We start from the raw sequence: 21,298 nt of genomic DNA, 5'->3' as shown, positions 1-21,298 counted from the left end.
GACCTAATGGATCTGCTGTTTGGGTTCATTTTGAACTTAAAGACAAATAGATCAAGTTCCTTCTTCCTTGCCCACCAGATATCACTGTGGTGGATGATGATTTAAACGTTCACAAGATCGAATCTTTTTTTCTAAACAATTAGTTTATTTGATTTAAACTCCCAAAGTATTCACCCTTCTTGTCTTGTGAGATTAAGTTTCTGTGGTTATTGTGGATATGACAGAGAGATGACAATATAACAAAATAACAGGGGGGGAGTGCAAAAAATAAACAATATTTATTTTATTTTATTTTATTTTACTGTAATAAATCATGGGGGCCAGTGTCCTTATGAGTTGTGCTACCCTGCCAAACCGTGGTACCCTAGAGCATATTTAATAGTAAAAATACCAACAAAAAAAAGCGCCATATTTAAAACTGCTCCCTGCAGAAGTCTGGGTAGAATATTGGGAAAGCCTTTATTTATCAGGGTACAGTTAAGGAAATGGTGATGATTAGAGCCTGTTTTTGTATTTTTCTTGATTGTATTCATCATAATATTTGATTTTTATTATTAGCTGTCATTTACACATTTAAAACAGTACAACAAATATTGACAGGGGGCTCCTGTTGTTTAACCCTTTCAGACCGGAATAATATCCAGTGATGGAAAAAATACTAAAAATATGAATGATTAACTAAAATATTTAATAGTTTTTTTATTTATTTCCATTGCATTGGAAGCCTGTTTGTAATATTTAATATTAACCTTTTTTATGTAATAAATCATACATAAACACTAAAAAAACATGATAAAAAAGTATTTTAAATCACATTAAATAAGTAAAAATAGCCTCTATTAATTATGCTTAAGTACTACTGTTTTTTCAGTGTAGCTGGCAGGGTAAGTTACTGTTTTATTGGTTTTTAACTTACAAAATAAACTTAGAAAATACATGATGTCCATTGTAATGGATTCAGGATCTGAAGTAAAGCCGAATTACAATAAAAACACATAAAATAGCTAAATTCGAGCACTTTGACACCAGCGTCAACTTTCACGTGGTTTCATTCCGTCCACTGCAAAGCCGAACTAGCTTGTATGAAGACCTTGCATTCTGCCCGCTGATTGGCTGCCGGCCGCCTCAGCGCTGGAGAAGGCGTGTTTCTATTGGCTGGTTCTGGTTTGGGGTTGGGTTGGACTCCAAGCGCCCAACGTGTCACACAGTAGTGTGTGCAGATTCTCCAGAACTCCGAGCAGCACTTTTACAGCTACTTTTCTACAGAAGCTGCAGCAGCCAGAGCAGAGCGGCGTGTTCTTCTCCCAGTTATTCACAATGGACCGCATTAAGGAGGGCTGGTTCACCGAGACCTGCACGCTGTGGCCGGGCCAGGCAATGAGCCTGCAGGTGGAGGAGGTCCTGTACCATAAAAAATCCCAATTTCAGGACGTGATGGTGTTTAAGAGGTGAGTTCAGTACAGGCATGGGTTATCTTAGCTTATATAGTTAGCTAGCTTTAGCTATAGCTGGGTAACGTGAGTTAGGTTAGCTGCCTTGCTTAAATAGCTAGCTATAACGTTAACCTAGCTAATCCACTGTGTTTCCTATGGACTGAACATGCATTTGACATTTAATATCAGTTTAAATACCAGTTTCACCCCTAATGTTAGTTTTTGCTTTTACGTCTGCATGTGGTCGTGTGCTAAATTAGCTTTCCAAACTGCCTAGCTGCTTTCTACAAAGCTGAATCTGACTTTATATAAGAATTGTCAATTCCACCTTAAATGGCGCACCGACTGCTTTACACGCTCTGACGCCTGCACACGACCTCTATGGAGCGTTTAAGGTGGACCGGAGAATTCCATTATGAAGCCTTGTGCAGTCAAAACGTGGCAGCCTTAGCTGTGACAGTATTAGTCATAGCTAAACTCACTGTAACTTGGTTTCTGGCTTGTTTAAGAGACATAAGCCTGAAGTTAGTTTCTATTTTATAACTTGTGAGAATGTGTGCAGTGCAAATTTCTGATTGGTTAGTACCTAATCTAGCTTTTTTATCATCACAAGCAATAAGGGCAAACTGGAAAACCTGGATACACCACTTCACAAGGGTGTATATCCAAGCTGAAGTCACTTATAAAATAAATAAAGGTGCTTTATTTGTTTGTTGAGTGCTTCTCAAACTTTTTAAACCATGTATCAGCCATTTTTAAAAAGAAATATATATATTTTTTCTCATAGATTAATCAAATGCACTATTCTGAGGTACCTACAAATGCTTGAAGCAGAGAAAATAACAGACATGATGTAATGAGCTGCAGTGTCTACATTGCATCTTCTTGAATTCTAGGTTAATTCATCAGCTCTAAATCCTAATGCAGAAGCTTTTCGTAAATGTGGAGTTCCACAGGGTTCTATGTAAGGCTGGGTGGTGATGTTAAAACATATAAATAATGAATCTAAACGTTCTTTAAATATATAAGCATAACTTAAAACACACAAGCTATTGTTTACTTTACATTTAAGTACATTTTATGCATCTCTACTGATATGTATAATTTTGTTGTTTTTTATCCACTTGTTTCTAAATGTTTGCTTTTGATTTACATTTTACTCTGTAGCACTTTAAAGTGCATTACATATAAAATATATTATTATTATTTAATTAATGTATTTGTCTTAAGAATGGAAAGCCCTTTTCAATCTTACGTAACTTCCTCATATGTCAGTATTATTGTTAAGGAAAAGTGTAAAATATATATAAATCACTGCCACATAAAATAGTTATGTAAAGATATAAAATTTTCATTATCCCATTGTAAAAAATCACAGTAAAACAGTAATTTGTGTAATCAGATTAATTTGATTAACTTCCCAGCCCTAGTTTAATGGTAGGGCCTGTGTAAATTACAATAATAATAGAACTGTAGTTATTAGAGAAAAGAACTGGCATGTGGGCTTGCTTACAAGATCCAATGGGTTAAGCACTAAATACAAAAAAAGTCAAAAGTCATAAAATTACAGATGAATTATTCATATTTTTGTGAGTTCAGTACATATTCTGAGGCCCTCTGGTAAATCATTTTAGGATGCTTCACACAGCACAGTTTTAGTATCACTGGCATAGAAGAACCACTCTTGATTTTAAAAAGACTTGTGCTTATAATAGAGTTTATAATGTGCAGTGGTAAAGTAGCTAATCTTCTCATTATGGATAAAAGATATTTCACCAATTTAAAGGTTCCTGCATGACCATGTGTGCTATATTGTATTGTGTACTACCATGCCACAAGATCTTGGAAATTCATTCTGTTGGAATCCTAAAATAGCCCAAGCTCCTCATACTGCCTGTGCATATTTATGAGCTGGGACTGACAGCATGTCACTGCAATGCCATGTGTCACTTTACCATCTCATTTTATTCTAAAAGGCCTGGATGGGTTATTTTTCTTATAAAATCACAGCAGAGTGTGTGTTTCTCTCCTTTCATCTGTATTAGGATTAATATACTTCACATTATAGATTCCGTACATTTTCTCTCTACAGTAAGACGTATGGAAACGTCCTGGTTTTGGATGGAGTAATACAGTGCACAGAACGGGATGAGTTTTCTTACCAGGAAATGATCGCAAACCTGCCCTTGTGCAGCCACCCGTGTCCTAAGAAGGTAATGTTTAATTTTCCCATGTGAAGGAAAATGTTTTTACATAATCAATGTCTGTTATATAGAAATAAATAATATAGCTTTGGTATATAGATAAGCTACTGAATACCTTGTTATGCAAGCCCTGGTTTAGAGGATGTATGGCAGATGGTTGTATTGATCAGAGGTGGCAGAAGGAAATAAGTAGAAATATTAAAGACTGAAGTATGACTAATTTTTTTTACTCAAGTTAAAGAATTAAAGTACCCACTCCAAAAAGAACTTAAAGTAAAATAGTAAATTTTTTTAAGTGGCTTCTTGATTTTAAACAGTCCTTAAGAACTTTTTAGAAGCAAAGATAAACACAACACTGACATTTAGAGAAAATAATGGTTTATGCTTTAACTGTATCATATGCAAAGTCATACAATTGAAAAACTGAAAAAAAAAAAAAAAATATATATATATATATATATATATATGTGTGTGTGTGTGTGTGTTTATATATGTAATAGTATATGGTTCTGATCTGATAATTGAAACAATTTAAAACCATGTTTTTTCACCCAAACTTAAGCTAAGTCAGACTTTGATTCACTAATAGCAATGCTATCTATGTTGAACATCAAGCCTGTTTATATAATGTTTAGTTAGAAAATGGTAAAAAGAACAATTCTTGTGAAATGCAGGAAGCAGAAGAAAAATACATTATGCAACAGAAATACTTAAGTAAAGTACAGATGCAAACGGCCACTTTTTTATCTGCCTTCTCTCTGCACATTTTTTTGGCGTAATCATTGATATATATTTTTTTCTGATCTTTCTTTCTGTTGTGTGCAGGTTCTGATTATTGGTGGAGGAGATGGTGGGGTGCTGAGGGAAGTTGTGAAGCATCCAGTGGTGGAGTCTGTAGTTCAGTGTGAGATTGATGAGGTGTGTATTTGCTGGTGTGTTCACTCTCAGTACTGCTGACTTTTGTGGTATATATTCCATATGGGTGCTCAGATCTGAAGAACACCTGATTCAGATAATGAAGGTCTTTAGAAAAGTCTATACATCAGAGTCAGGTGTTGAATCTGACCTCTTAGGGGAATTTACAGTATTATTGCATTTTGTTATATTCCACACAGGATGTCATTAACGTGTCAAAGAAGTACCTCCCTGGAATGGCGAAAGGATTCTTCAGTCCTAAGCTGACTCTGAATGTTGGAGATGGCTTTGAGTTCATGAAGCAGAATCAGGATGCCTTTGATGTTATTATAACAGACTCCTCAGACCCTGTTGGTGAGAAAAAAAATTAAATTCTGATATTTTAAAAACGACTTGATTTGGCTTCATAACGAGTGATTTCATTTGTATTACGTAGTTTGATTTTCATTTGCTTCTTCTCAGGTCCAGCTGAAAGCTTGTTTAAAGAGTCCTACTATCAGCTCATGAAAACGGCGCTTCGCGATGGTGGAATTCTTTGTTGTCAGGGTTTGTACAGTTACATCTTTCACACAGGAATGATCGCTTTGGTAACGAGCTGTTCTGCTCGTCTCTGACTGATGAAATTAAAGCTTATATGTGTTTTACAGGAGAGTGTCAGTGGCTGCATCTGGAGCTGATTAAAGAAATGCGCACCTTCTGTAAAACACTGTTCCCTGTAGTGGACTATGCTTATTGCACCATACCCACCTACCCAAGCGGTCAGATCGGCTTCATGCTCTGCAGTAAAAACTCGGTAAATATTTCTTTCCATGTTCTGTAGTTGTTTTTCTGCCTTGCAAAACTGTGCTTTGCATTGTGATGTACTTTAGCTGTAACTAAAGGTGATTCCTAATGCTCATGGGTTTTACTCTCTGCAGCAAACAAATTTCCGTGAGCCAGTTCGAGATTTATCAAGGGATGACATCGAGAGCATGAGCCTGAAATATTACAACCCTGAAATTCACCGAGCTTCATTCATCCTACCAGAATTCGCCAGAAAGGTAAATATTTATGGCTGTGCAACGTACACTGCCTGGCCAAAAAAAAGGAAGGAAATGTTCTTTAGGGGTGTGATATAGTGTATTATACTCAATAACATCACCAACATTTTTAAATTTCATGAATGATGATATACCCTGAAATATCGTGCCATATCACCCACCCCTAATTCTGTTATAGCAAAAGAAAAATTCTAACTGTTCTCATTTCCTCTCATATATTAACTAGAGGCAGATTATATCTGACCAGTGTCATTTTACTTTAATCCTGGATATATGGAGATATTTGGAGTGCATTATTAGTATCATGAAATTCTGGATCATTGACTTCTGTTAAAAATCTGATAAAGTTCTTGTATTTTGTAATATTTCAGTTAGGGGTGTTCCATATCATATCGTATCATATTCAATAATAAAATATAATTTTCATTTTGTTAAAGTAGTGTATTATCATTTTTTTATTATTATTTCAATGTTTTGCCATATCGCTAAGAATATCTTTATTGAGAAAAAATACCGTGCAATATCATGATATTATTTTAGGGCCATATCGCCCACCCCTACTGTTCCTACAGTATGTATAGTATGTTCTCCGCCCTGTGCAATCTGCAACATGAAGCAAATTTAGCAGTCTTTCTCCACGTAAAATTCTGTGTCCTTTCCTCTTTAAAATAACCATTCCTTAATCAGTTTACAGTTTCATCAAAAAAAATTCTAAAAAATTACTTTTTCAGTAATTAAACTCAAAAGGTTAAACTCATCATACAGATTCATTACACACATTTCTATTCCAAGCATTTTTTTTAAATGTTGATTATTATGGTTTACAGCTAATGAAAACTCAAAAACCAGTATCGCCAGCACCAGTAGGTGAACAGTTCAATTAATTGTAAAATTGAGTTGTGGTCTTGTCGCCCGGCATCGTGAACTTACACATGCCTAGTCTAGAATTCAACATTGCTGTATTCACTGATTTAATTGTAAATTTAAAAAAACAAGCTACTACATATTGGTTATTTTATTGATGGGATATTGAGCATTTTTAATGAGCTATTTCCTTTTTGTATGCTGTTTTACTGTAGATAGTCCAGCTGTAGAACTTGTGCTGCACTTTTTTTTTTGCCAACTAAAACTTGTATTATTTTCTGTTTTTTCTCAGGTACTAAGTGAAGCATAACTGTCTTCTTGGCTGCCACCTCGTCTTACTCTGCCTTCTGTGAGAACAGGACAAATCTGCCAGCACAGTCGCAGTCTGTGTCTCCCGTCTCCCCCCAGCCTGCCTGCTGCTGCTGCTCTGTTTCAACGTGAAAGGGAACGTCTGTGGGGATTTTTTTGTGTATGCGTTTCAGACAGTCCTCATTCCCTCCAGGGCTTCCCTATGGACTTATTGTTGGATTATTTTTTTATTATTTATTTGCTTTCATCTCTCTTTTTTTTCCCTGTTTGTTACACATGATCAGTGTTCAGCCTTGTATCTGCACACACAATCCTGACTGACGTGACTAATTGTGTTTTACATAAATTTCCTAATATCAATGTGCTGTGGAATATGTCTGATGTGGGGAAGGTTTATCGGTTTAGATCATGTCAAACTGAGTCTTAATTTGTGTGGTGAGGTCACAGGAATATGACGCTACATTCCACTACTACTCATGTTGTTTGCGTTTACCTAGGAAATCAAATATCCAGCTTTTAACATACTAATGTAATGAAAAGAAGCAGCATTTGAATTTGGCAGCTGTTCATGCCTAAATATATCGTTTGTTAGGGGAAAAATACATTTCACTGGTTTCTGTCAGTAAATTGTAAATCTGTGTAAAGACACTCAGGTCAAGAGGAATGCTATGTTTATGTACATCATTATGTACACAGTAATCACAGAGATGGCAGACTGTTGGCCAATTAATCGATAGTACAGCTTTAACAAAGAGGAAAATATTAATTGTAGTTAAAACACTTAATAACTAAGGCAAAGTAACCAAGTTTAAATAACAAATTCTGAATATTTCTAATTACTTCAGAATGACCCTCGACTCTCCCTGTTTAAAGAAAGCTGTTGTGCTCGTTGAAGAGTGAAAATAAGAGATGCTTTAAATGGTTCTTTCATTATACAGTGATTCCCAACTTCATTCAGATAAAACATTTTAAATCTGAGCCAGAACAGCACACCAATCAGAGTAGACTATCAAAGACTTCTCCAATAAGGCTGAAACTTTTTACTGAGACTTGCATCAATATTGAAAATTTAGGGGCTCCGAGTCGTCCGGCTTAGCTAAGCGCTGCCACTTTTATCAGGAGATCGCCGGTTTCAAATCCTGTTCATGTAGCTTGCCATCAGCTACCGAAGCCCTGAAAGAGCACAATTGGCCTTGTTCTCTCTGGGTGGGTAGATGACGCTCTTTGCCCACATCACTCTAGAAGGTGATGTTGATCAGCACAAGGCTGCATCTGTGAGCTGATGTATCAGAACCGAGTCGCTGTGCTTTCCTCCGAGTGCACTGTGATTCTACTCTGCAATGCTGCATCAGCAGCAACTCGAAAAGAGGTGGTGGTTGACTTAATATGTATTGGAGAAGGCATGTGCTTGTCTTCACCTTCCTGTTGTTTGGGCATCACTAGTGATTGGGGGAGTCCTAATGAGTGTGTTGGGTTATTGGCTGTCTAAAATGGGGAAAATACCTAAAAAAACGTTCTTAAATTTGTTCTTCAAAATCAAACTGTTCAAATCCCTAGTTTGAAAACATTAGTGGATGTAGATCTGGGCAATAGGATGCCCTTTTTATCGTATCTTGATTAATTTTGTTATTGTCCTGTTTGATTAGCTTTGATTAGCTCTGAGTATATTGCGAGATATTATCAGTGAGTTTAAAACCTGTATAATGATACTGTATCTGCAAGTAATTATGAATTCTGGTTTAAAACATCATGAGAAATACTGTGTATATTGAACATTTCTTTATGGAATAATTTTACCCTATTGCCCACACCCAGGCGGATGACATTTTTTATATATAATATTTGAGAAGAGTGTGTTTATTAAGCAGGTGATGGTGAATAAGGCCTTAAGTTTGTAGTAGACATGAATATGATCTTAAAGAACATTTTTTTTATTTAAAGGTCTAAAGAAACTACACTTAATTTAAAGGTACCTTATCCATTTTGTCTGTTTTTTAAACACACACACTCATCTCTTATACAAACATGACTCTTTACAGAGCCAAAATTGACTATTCTGTGGCATCAACTTAAGAACCATTTAAAGCCCCTTTGTTTCTAAGAGTGTATGTATAAGGAAGTTGCTCTGTTTTGTTGATTTGATTATTATTATTATTTTCTCATTTTTAGTTATAAGTTCTGACCGCCACATGAGGCTGACATGCATAGAGGTTTTAGAAGGTATTTTGTATGAAACACTTTATTAAGTGAATTAAGTGCTGTATGGTTTGTTATTTAACGGGTTTTTAAACTGTTTCCATCACAAATTCATTTTGTTCGCAGTCTGCTGGGTTTAGATCTTGATTTCCTGTAGAATGTCATGTGGTGTGTCTTTCCCGTGGCCTGCAGCTTAAGCAGAATAAGTGTGAGAAATCACTTCTGTGATCAGAGTGATTGTGAATGGTTTTAAACGCTACACTCAGTCAAATGAAGGCGCTCCTCCAGGTGAATTCACTGTTTACTGTATTTTAAACTGTTTTATGCTCTCTATTATAGAAGGCATGTCCTCAGCCCGTTCTCTTGTACCAGTCATGTAACCCAGTGTGTTGCCAGAAGAGTGGACATCCCTATTCTTTCAGCATCGAGTGTTTAATAAATCATGTTAAATTCACAAAATCCATGTGTTCCTTTAAAATAATAAAATATATAACAAATATCTCCCCTCTTTCTCTTTAATTATAGAAACAAAAACACTTCATTTTAACCCTTTGACATTATCATTAAAAAAACTGTAATATTTTAGTTTTTTTATTTTATTTCTTTGTTTAGGGCAATAATGAAAAGAATTCATGTATTTTTTCTTTTATGACCCAGTCTTTAAATATATACGACTATATGAATAAATATAATAAATAATGCAAAGAAAACGTTCATATTGATAAAGATTTAAAAGTACAGAAATCAATATTTGGTGAAATAACCCTGTTTTTTTTTTTATCACAGATTTCAAGCACCTTAGCATGTTCTCCTCCACCAGTCTTACACACTGCTTTTGGTTAACTTTATGCCACTCCTGGTGCAAAATTCAAGCAGTTCAGCTTGGTTTGATGACTTGTGATCATCCATCTTCCTCTTGATTATATTCCAGAGGTTTTTAATTTGGTAAAATCAAAGAAACACGTGATTTTTAAGTGGTCTCTTATTTTTTTTATCCAGAACTGTATATATGATTGCTGTGTAATTGGCAGCACTTTGGTTCATGTGTTTTCTAGATGTGTCAGGTATATTACTGTATTTTTGTTTATTTAGTTTAATATGCCATTAAAAAACATCAAATACTGATAGCATGTTCTAAATTGATGTTCTACTTATCACCAATTGGAGAATATGTATTTAATGAGTCTATTTCTATCACTAATTCATTTTCTATTCATATTTTTCTAAAATGTTCAATCTGTTTATAACATAGAATAGTATACGTTATTGCCTAAAAAAGTCAATGCTGTTAGTATGTAACTGTTAACACTTTTTATTCATTTTGTTTCTTAGGTTGTTAGTAGCAACAGTAACCACAAGATGGCACCAGGAGCATTGCAAATATGTTTACTGATATTACTTTGAAGATCAGTGCAGTTGTGAGGAACCTAACATCCTGTACATGTAATGCACAATAATGACCTATTACCTAGAGGAGATTTAAATTCAGTATCAGATATCTGTAAGATGAAGTAAAATCATAGAAAAGCCTGGAAATTCAGAGACTCGTTTATCTCTCAGAAACACCTGGAAAATTAAAACATTGATAAAAATGTCACAGAAATATTTGTGTTAAGTTCCAATAAAAGGTGAGGGGTTCAGCCTCTGGTGCTTTATGTATTATTAAGGATGTTTAATCTTAAAAATAAAGCCCTAACAAATAGTTTTTTAGAATAATAGGCTATGCCAAAAAAGAACCACCACTTTTTGGTTCCATCAAAGTAAAATTGGGAAAATTTCACCTTAAAATAGCAGCTTCAGAATCGTGCACATGCTCCACTGAATTAAAACAGACACTGCAGTGTCACTGTCATCGCTTATTTAAACTCGGCATGTAGCTAAATGCACAGAGGAATTAGAGATGAAATTCTCTATACTGTATGAATTTTAAATATAGACTGACAGACTACAGAGTGAATGGTACTATTTTAAAACTTTAAAATGTACATATTGTTTCTCCTCTCTTTTCATTTAATCCCTTCCTTTCTCATTTCTTTTTGTCTTTCCACTTGTATTCTCTTGTCTTTTATTAGTGTTTCTTTCTATATCTCTTCTTTTATTTTCAGTAGTTTTCTTTTAACTTATAACTTTCTCTTCTTCTATCTTTTCTTTTCTCTGTTTTCTTATTTTTTTATTGTTGTCTCTTTTCTTAACATCTCTTCCTTTCTCTTCCCTTCTTCCCTATCTTCTCCACATTTTCTTTTATTCTAATTTCTTATTTTCTTTTATTTAGAGCTATTTTCTTTTTTATTAGCTTATTGTATCTTCTTTTTTATCTCTTGTTCTTTGTATTTTCTTAATTTCTCACCTGCAAAGTTTCAGATTAATAATTTTTATCTTATTTTCTCTTCTCTTTTCTTAATTTCAATTTCCCCCTCTTCTTTTCTCTTCAGTTCCATTTTTATGTTTTCATGTTCTCTTATCTATTTTAGATGTGAATTAATGTGCCTCAGTCATCATTGTAAGTATATATTTCTTGTCTTTATGTTGGAAGGATACTTCACATATCTTGTTGCCATTTGAAGTTTTTTTAAAGCTTTTGCTAATTAGTCTAATGAACAATCATGCCAGTAAACATATGGTACTAACTCTGCTCTTAAATGTTCTGTGTGTCTCATAGAGCTGTGCATTAAAGATGTTCTGTAGCTGAGAAGGTAAATATGAGGCAATATGACTCAGTCCAGAAAGTCCAACACAGACTGTAGAACTTACTAGAGTGGGCAGAACTGATGCCGCTGGTGTTTTTTCCGTGTTGGTGCTGCTTACTATATATATATATATTTGTTTAGCGGTGGTCAATTGGCATGAATTCTTCAAACGCAGTGTATCAAGATTGCGCTCAGGGGCCAGATCATCTCAGCCCTGCATTAATCTCAGCAGAGCCAGGGGGCCCGAATCCTGGCCGTGTCAGACTGCTGTGAAAAACGAATAAAAACCTCTAATATCAGCTCTCAGGTCCCTGAACTCGGCCCGGGCGTGTACGTGCATCTCCAAAGAGGTGTCCATCAACTAACACGTGTGCAGCCAGGAGGATGACCTGAATTACAGTGTTATGTCATCTGGAGATCACTGGAGAGCACACACACACACACACACACACACATCAAATGTTTCAGTTTACTTTATTACTGTATATTAAAGCAACAAATTGCTGTATTTATTTTTTCATACACTATGTTCTTGGGACAGACTATGAAAACAGCTGCATCCTGTATATTTAACTGTACCTTTTGAGGAATAAACAGGTGGTTAGATTGAAGAAGTTTCCCAAGACATTACTGCTGTGTTGTGAGACTAAACACCAGGCAAAAACAAATCAAATTTACCATATACAGAAACGTCCTAAACTTTACCTTATTATAGACTGTAAAAAAAATACCATACAGCTCTGGAAAAAATAAGAGAGCACTTCAGTTTCTGAATCAGTTTCTCTGATTTTGCTATTTATAGGTTTATGTTTGAGTAAAATGAACATTGTTGTTTTATTCTATAAACAACAGACAAAAAAAGTAACATTTCGTATCAAAGTCAAGTCAAAGTCAAAGTGGTTTTTATTGTCATTTCAGCTATATACAGAGTACACAGTGAAACGAAACAACGTTCCTCCAAGGACCATGGTGCACATAAACACAGTGTAGACAGAACAATAGTGCAACAGTACAAAAGTGCAGACAGACAATACAACACAATACAGACAAAGAATAATAAATAACAAGACAGTGTGCAAATTATGCAGTGTGCAAAAAGTGTGCAAAAAAGACCAGTGAGGTAGTAATTACCTCTATTACACAGTGTGCAATAGAGTCCAGTGAGGTAGTAGGGTTTTTAGTGCTGTAATAGGGTTTTTATTGCTGTATTATGTAATTCAAAAGTTAATTTCCTATTGGCTCCTGAAATCCTTTAGTTGCATTATGGGTGTGTCCCCCAACTTTAACTCACCATCACTGTGTACTCTTGCCTACCAGGGCTACTTTCTCATTGGCATCAATTTATATTTTATATAATAGTTGATTGCCTGGCAGAAGGGTTGTAGGCCATAAGTGCAAGCTACCATTTTCTTTACTACAAAGAGTGACTTCATGCTGGTTGATAACCAACCTATTTTTTACTTTCACATTTCCAAAAAAAAGGCCCTGAAATTATATATGGGTATTGTAAAGAATAATTAAAGTTTTATAATGTATTTATTTATGCCAAAGCTGTAATACTTTGTAATTTTCAATACATTACTATTCTTATTATATAGTAATATGCTGAAATCTTACAATCTTTATTGTCAACTTTTTGTGCTGTAAAATGTAATAACTATATACCAACTAACTTGCTGTAAAAAATAAAAAGGTTAATAAAGGTATCATTTTACATTGCACTTTAAGAAAATGTCACTTTTAGTGTAACACCTTAGCCCATGTCTGTCTTCTGTTTCTCCCTTATTTGGTCTCTTGTGCTCCTGTCCCTCTGTTTTCCTGTCAAGTGTCTCCACCCTAGCTCTGCCCCAGCCCCGCCCTAGCTATTAGTTTTCTCACCTGTGTCTTGTCTATAACCCCGCCCCCTTGTCATCCTAGCCCAGGTGTTTCTCACTCTCCTCTTGTATTTAAGCCCCTCTGTTTGAATGTTCAGTGTCGAGTCTTTTGTATCCTCTGTATCCTTGCTGTCCGTATGTATCCTAGTCTTAGTTTATTAGTCTGTGTTTCTTAGTCTTTGTTTTAGTTTTATATTCTCCTTGCCTTGTTTTTTTGTAGTTGTTTGCGTTACCCGTGTTTTGTTTACTGTTTTATTTTATCTTGTTTGTTTAAATAAAATATTCGCACTTACGTCCACCCCTGCTCATTCGTAACATTTAGATGTTTAGATTCATATAATTTCTTTTAAAAAACCAATCTTAAGAATTTTGTCAAACCAGTGAGAGATTCTGTCAACAACAATTTGTACTTTTATTAAGTTTTCTTAGGTTCTAAACTGTCTCACTCCTTAACCCCCCTTTTTTCCCTATACACTCCTAACCTTTTGCCCCTCACCCTTATCTCTCACATCTCTCCTTTGTTTAACATATGTTGATAGAGACACCCCCAATGATGACACCCCCCACATACTCCTCCATAAACCCTTACCCTTTCTCCCCCTGCTGTGTTCAAAGCAGTTTCTCCTGTATGTAAAGTCCTGCTAAAATGTCTTAGTAGCTCAGTCTAGTTGAGTCTCACTCAGTTCAGTCAAGCTCAGTCTAGCTGAGTCTCGGTCAGAGAGTCTCACACAGACAGTAACAGACAGACAAGTCACATGGACTAGTCAGGCGGACACAGAGGGAGCAACGACCAACTAAGCTGTGCCCGTGTAGATTTTCTGTCTGCACGAGAATAAACTCAAGTCATCTCTCAAGCTGTCTCCTGATTCCTGATTCTGACTCCTGATTCCTGAAAGCCGAATTTCTAACACCAGGTTTCTAGGACTATGACTTCCATTTAAATAATAAGCCTACAGTTTAGCTTAATTTAATTAATATTTATTCTAAAGTTTTCTAAAGTATTCTAAAGTATAATAATGCACAGTAAATGTCTACACCTGACCCTGATGCTGCAGCAGCATTAATATTGTTATTTTTCTATTTTTATTGTTTATTCAGGGAGCACTGAAATCAATTTATTATCTTGAATATTTGTTCATAATCTTAGGATTATAGTAATTGTATAGTATATTATTGTAAAGTATAGTATAGTAATTGTTTCAAATGTTAAAGACAATAAAATCTTTCTCTCTAAAGTGAGTTGGTTTCTGCAGGAGGACACGTGCAGTGTCAGCGTCTATCATCTCATCAAAACCATAAAAAAACTTCCCCTGGTCATTTTAGGTGTCAGACAGTTCGATCTATCTGTGAGCCCGACTGTGAGATTAGAATCGTATGAGGAGGGATGAAGAGTGTGGAAATGAGAAGTGTGTGCAGGATGGTGTGAGCACACGCTGTGCTGTAAAACACAAGTGAGAGTAGAGTTTTAGTAGCATCCAGTAAATATTGGAATAGTGTATTAGCTGTTATCAGAGACTACAAATAATACTTATTATCAGTTATTACAATATGGGTTCTTTGAGTAATATCCTATTTAAATCTGCTTGTCTGGCTATGATCAATACAACACACACAATCTATATATTAATATATGTATATAAATACAGCTCTGGAAAAAAAAAAGTAACCACTTAAAAATGATGAGTTTCTCTGATTTTACCAAATTAAAAACATCTGGAATATAATCAAGAGGAAGATGAATGATCACAAGCCATCAAACCAAACTGAACTGCTTGAATTTTTGCACCAGGAGTTATCCAAAAGCAGTGTGTAAGACTGGTGCATGTAATTGTATTAAAAATAGAATTCAAAACTTTATGAATATGAACTTGTTTTCTTTGCATTATTTGAGAAAGTCTGAAAGCTCTACATCTTTTTTGTTATTTCAGCAATTTTTCATTTTCTGCAAATAAATGCTCTAAATGACAATATTTTTATTTGGGATTTGGGAGAAATGTTGTCTGTAGTTTTTAGAATAAAACAACAATGTTCATTTTACTCAAATATAAACCTATAAATAGCAAAATCAGAAAAACTGATTCAGAAACTGAAGTGGTTTCTTAATATTTTCCAGACAACTTCTGGAATCTAAAGAACACTGCACTGTGGGATGTTCAGTATGTATGTGAGTCCTCCTGTATTAAATGTGGATGTGAATGTGGATTTCTTCTAGTTTCTAACAATTCTAACCAGACTCCGCCGGTCACAATCATTTCCACCCACTGCACTGCACACTGTGAGTGGTATTTATTGCCTTCTGTGACGTATTCCTTGTACACATGTGACACTATGGATCGAGGCCTCACTCCAGCTCTGATCATTCACATCACCTTGCCATGAGCACACTGGCCCGTGTTTAACTTCACTCACAAGACCATACCACACAACTGAGTTAACCCCTGAGGTAACACTTCTTTATCAATTTACATACTAATATCCCATCATTTAAGGCATGTGTGTGTATGAAAAAAGGTGTAATTAGCTAATACAATACATTATGAAATGAACGGAGTAGTAACTTCAATTATAACTTGTGATTCTCCAAAATTGTAATTTTCCACTTTCAGTGGAAGTAAAACATCTCTATTGAGAATTTCTTTTGATCAACTTATTCAGATTATTTTAGAGTCAAATTATGTTTAAAGAAAAAGGACATACTGAATCTTCACTGAATCTGACAGAATCTGTTTTATTAATTACGCCAAAAGCATAGAAGTGCTTTTTTTAAACATTCCATGTTCCATTGGAGATGCAAACATTTATATTGCAGTGTGGTTACTGGTTAATTAATTTCATTATTTAATTCTTTATTTATTTATTTATTTATCTATATTAATCATGTACTATTTATATAGTTTGTTGCATAACTTCTGAAAAGTAATTTTGAATATGTATTCAATTAGTATCTATTTTTCAATCATTTTCCATTTTTTGCACATAATTTGAAAGCATAAACTGCCCTTTTAAGGCTTATGACTTGTTATTAATTTGATTTAACATTGACTTCCGTTGAAAGTTGAGTATCTTCTTCCTTTTCCTGTAAAGTTACCCGTTTAGAGACCCAGGGTGTTTTGACCGTGACGGATGTTTCCTACGCAGAACTGAATTGAGTTAAATTGAGTTAAATGAGACATTTCCAGATTTAAACGTGCATTTAAGACATTATTAATAAATTTAAGTATCAGAATATCTGGTATTTTTTGTCGGCACATATTCTACTTTGGAATTTTTTTTGCTGTGACTGATGTCAGGACCATTTTTAGCCGTTTGACGTGAGCATGGAGGCGCGTGCTCCTCAGCTCCAGTGAAATGGCTGGTTTGTTAGGAGGTTAACTACTCTGTGCTTTTGTTAGTCCTTAAGCCTCCTACTCCCCCCTGCCCCCCACCCCACCTCACTCCCTCCCTCTCACCCAACCCTCCATCATCCACCAACCCCTGCGTCAAGCCGAGACCGCCAGCCCAGGGTATATAAGAGGCGGCCACCTCAATCCCAAAGCCCAAGACACTTGAGCTGAGACCAGCAGCAGCAGCAGCATCATCAGCAGCATCAGCAGCAGCAGCAGCAGCAGCAGCTTCAGCACCTCCTAAACTCCCACTCTGCACACACTCTCACACCGGCTCTACGGGTCTGCTGCTCCGTCACGCTCAGCTTTCTCTGGCTTTACTTCTCTTTCTTTCTCTTTCTCTCTTCTTTCTCATCCTCTGCTCTTCACTGGTGTAGTCAGGATGCAGATTTTGGCCAGCTTAGTGTCTCTGCTGCTGGTGCTGTACAGTGTGAGGGCAGCGGCCGTGCTTCCAGTGGAGGAGAGGAGCCCAGCGCACACCAGGGTGAGTCCAGAGCCCACTTCACCTACTGCCCTCCTTTCAGCACTGGACAGTGGACTGGTGCACTTAACTTACTTTGTGTGTGTGCATTATTTCTCAGAAAAAATCTGTGAAATATATCATTTCAATGCTTTTTACCTATTTTGTGTTGGTATATTTCATGTATGTTTGTAATTATGCCCATTTTTTTCAGTTTACGTACTGCTATCCCATGACTTCTGGCATGTTAGTGTATGAAAAAAAATTATTAGACATTTTGTCTAAAATTGATTTATTTTTAATCCATAAATTTTGGCAATATTTTTATTTATCTTTTAATAGGATTTTTATTTATTTTAAAATTATTATACACACTCTTCAAAAAAGATTTAGAGCCACAGTGTCAGAATTACTCTAAATAATGACTTAATCTATTTGAAATTCAGTCACTAATTGATTAAACTGGCATTAATGAGTTAACTTTAGTGCATTATTTCAAACTATAACTATGCAGTTAAATGTTAAGGTGTTAAAAGGGGTTCTTTTATAGACTAAAGATAGATTTTAGTTTAAAGAACATCATTTACATCCTCCACAATAGAAGTATCCAGGTTTCTTCTATGAACCCTAGATGTATTCCTTAGTTTTTATTCCTAAAACATAAACTATTTTGAATTATTATTTTTTTTTAACATATAACCTTTTTTGCTTATCGTACACCGTGGAGTCCCCCAGGGCTCTATTTTGAGGCTAATTTTAATTATGAATTAATTATGAATAATGTCTTTCTAGGAACAGTTTGAGCTCTGTTTGAGAGTGTAACCGCCTTTGCTCTCCTCAGGAGCTGAGTAAAGAACGTAAGGAGCTGATCCTGAAGCTCGTGTCCGGTCTCCTGGATGGAGTGGACAACAGCGTGCTGGGCGGGGATCTGGTCCCCATGGAGGCAGAGGAGCCCCTGGAGTCACGACTGGAGGAGAGAGCCGTCTACAACCGGTTATCACAGCTGCCCCAGAGAGACCGCAAAGCCCCCTGTAAAAACTTCTTCTGGAAAACCTTCACCTCCTGCTAACAGTGCCAGCCTGCCAGCCTCCGACCGGGTTCCTCCATCCGAACGCCCACCTCTCCACCTCCCACCTTCTTCTTCTTCTTCTTCTTCTCCACCAAACCCCCCGAAACTATGAACTGTGTGCACTTTCACTGTAGTTACCATCACCAACACCGCCGTCGAGAGAAAGGGTCGCCGTGGACTTGTGGACTGATGCAGCCAGTTTGTTAAAGATACTGATGATTATATTTATCTATTTATTGACAGAATGATTTAATATGTATTTATTTATTTGTTTAATTATTTTCTTGTTTCTCGTTTCTGAACATCTCAGACCAATAAAGCATGGTGAAGCAATTTGCTTTTTGATAAGGGATGTCTCATTCTCTGTGGTCAACCCTCGGGACAGAAAAGAAAAAAGCAGTCAACTGTTTTATCCCAATGGAGAAATAAACGTATAACCGATCAAAGACTCTGTTCTGCTGTTTTTCTTCATGTTGAGAGATTGATGAGAGGTCTATTTTGTATTAATTTTATATTTTATATAATAAGCCTTTTTTTACGACAAGCTCACCTATATACCTTTTTAAAATATATATACTTTTTGTTTTATGTATTTTTTACAGATTTATTTCTGCCTTTAAAATAATGACATATAAGCCTATTGTTTTATAGTTTACTAATGGACAAAATTTGGCAACTTTCTAGAATCCAGGGATGATTTACACTTAACACTCTATACAATCCTTTACACTAAACGACAAGAAGTAGCAGCCAGTTCCACACAATGTACTTTCAATCAGATATCTGTATGACTGTATTGAAATCTGATTCACCAAGACAGAGTGCCAATCCTCAAAGACATACATGAATTCACAGACATATATATATATATACAAATTCAAACATGCATACAAACACTCAATGTAAGCATTACAAACAAGCAAACAATTTACTTATATACTTTATACTATATAAAAGTAAAATCTCACACACACACACACACACACACACATATATATATATATATATATATATATATATATATATATATATATATATATATATATATATATATATATATTCAGGAATAACATGGAAACATCACTCATATAGGGACTTGAACCAAAGACCTCAGTGCTGAGAAGAGAACAAGCTATCCACAAAGTCAACATTCTCCCCAAACAAATGCATATTATTAATAAAAGTAATAATAATACTATTAATAAAATTGCAATGTTTTAATATATATTTTAAATTTATTATTTTTTATAGTAATATAATGACATTTTATATATTCGTATCCTAAATTCTGCAATTGCAAAATACACATATACAATTTTACTATATGCATTTTAGACCCCGTGTGGAAGACCCCCTGTGGATTGCATTAGATTGCATACAAGGGACTGGTTGTGTCCTTTCTTGTTCACACCTGTTCAGCAGATGCGCTCAGAGCTGCTGAGACGGCAGTGTCTCTCAATGGCATGATCTAAATATGCACTCTCCATTGTGGAATAACAGCATTTTCACACCTGCAGCTTTTATTCAATCAGTGAATCCAGGCTTCAGTCATTCACAAGCTTTGTTCAGCAACACCGGGGTGATAACCGTGTTCTGAGCGCTGAGTGCTGAAACTTGCCATCATTGAGAATTTAAACACTGTAATCTGCTGCTATTGCTGAACATGTTCAGTGCTTTATATAAGAAGCAGCAGCTGAGAGGAGAACACAGAACACATTTCCTACACTGTACAGCTGAATAACAGGCGGTGGATGCAGTGGATTCACTCAGTTCTCAGAGTAAACATGTTAAGCAGCAGCAGGTCTGTAATGTCCGGACCCTCTAACTCACACGGTTCACACTCTTACGTCTTTCCTTACGCAACGGCGTGAAATATAATAGGTGTAGCGAGGAGCTGAGCCGAGGCATGACATTCCTCCATACAGCCCAAATCACCGAGAGCCTTCAGACAAATGACTCATCAGTGTGAATTCTAATGCTGTCAGGAATGCCTGTTTTCTCCTGGATGTACTGAAAGCAGCCCTGTAATCATGTGTTCAGAAGAAATCTGGCAGTATTGTGTCTTTAATGATCAATAACTCAGCTTACACTCTAAACGCTAAAGATTCGTAAAAGGGTCTGTTCCAGAAAACACATCAACGGGTCCTTCCAATAAAAGGTTCTCTAAATGATCATGCAGAGTAGATTTGAGTGAAAGCATGACAATTACATTTAATAATTAAATAATATGAAGATTCAACTATGTACAAACTTTGAAGCAAACATACAAGCCAAAAAATAACAGTAATCGATAAAATTGTAAAAGTACAATTCTTACAAGGTTTTAAATTCAAACATCAAATTACATTGTCAAGAATGTAATTAACAGTGTTTTTTTCATTTGTGCCATATGACGTTAAGAAAAAAGGTCTGTAAAGCAGAGCTGTAAAACAAGCCTTTTCCAAATGCTCTGTGATTTTACATAGCATTACTATTGTTATGCTAATATATCATGGTCAAATACAATTAATAACTGTAAGAAAATAAAGGAAATTATTTTTTTACATTCATATTTAAACATTATATAAAAGTAAAGCTTCTTTGTGGATAGTTATTTTAAACGTTTCTTTATAGCACAGACAAGGATTTCACTACAGACCAAAATCCCTAAAATCTTATATAATTGAATAGCTTAAAACTGGAAGAACCAGTTGGTTTTATTAGTTGTTGGTTAATAATATTTTACCTTGGCCAAAAGGATATTCTTACAATGTTTTTAAAGCTTTTCCAAATAAATTGTACAGTATTTTATGTGCCATATGACCTCAAGAAAAAAGTCTTTAAAGCAGAGCTGTAAAACGAGCCAATTCCAAAACCCCAAAACT

The 21,298-nt window shown here is 35.5% G+C and overlaps 2 protein-coding genes across 2 annotated transcripts; both read left to right on the top strand.

Annotated features, from left to right (window-relative positions):
- The first annotated feature begins 1,174 nt into the window (after window positions 1-1,174).
- Window positions 1,175-9,460, top strand: srm (spermidine synthase). Its single transcript, XM_007246778.4, has 8 exons — window positions 1,175-1,448; window positions 3,526-3,646; window positions 4,463-4,555; window positions 4,753-4,906; window positions 5,015-5,098; window positions 5,200-5,345; window positions 5,470-5,592; window positions 6,749-9,460. Exons 1-8 carry the CDS (start codon window positions 1,318-1,320, stop codon window positions 6,764-6,766), a joined length of 870 nt encoding a protein of 289 aa, XP_007246840.1. The 5' UTR covers window positions 1,175-1,317; the 3' UTR covers window positions 6,767-9,460.
- A 7,599-nt stretch (window positions 9,461-17,059) lies between these two features.
- Window positions 17,060-18,880, top strand: sst7 (somatostatin family member 7). The gene is made up of 2 exons (XM_007246779.4): window positions 17,060-17,389; window positions 18,207-18,880. The coding sequence occupies exons 1-2, from the start codon at window positions 17,288-17,290 to the stop codon at window positions 18,432-18,434; spliced, it is 330 nt and encodes a 109-aa protein (XP_007246841.1). The 5' UTR covers window positions 17,060-17,287; the 3' UTR covers window positions 18,435-18,880.
- Window positions 18,881-21,298: the final 2,418 nt, after the last annotated feature.

The sequence above is a fragment of the Astyanax mexicanus genome, chromosome 13, assembly GCF_023375975.1.
Source record: "Astyanax mexicanus isolate ESR-SI-001 chromosome 13, AstMex3_surface, whole genome shotgun sequence".
Lineage (NCBI taxonomy): Eukaryota > Metazoa > Chordata > Actinopteri > Characiformes > Acestrorhamphidae > Astyanax > Astyanax mexicanus.
The sequence above is the reverse complement of the archived record's forward strand: the minus strand, read 5'-3'. Positions and strand labels throughout refer to the sequence as shown.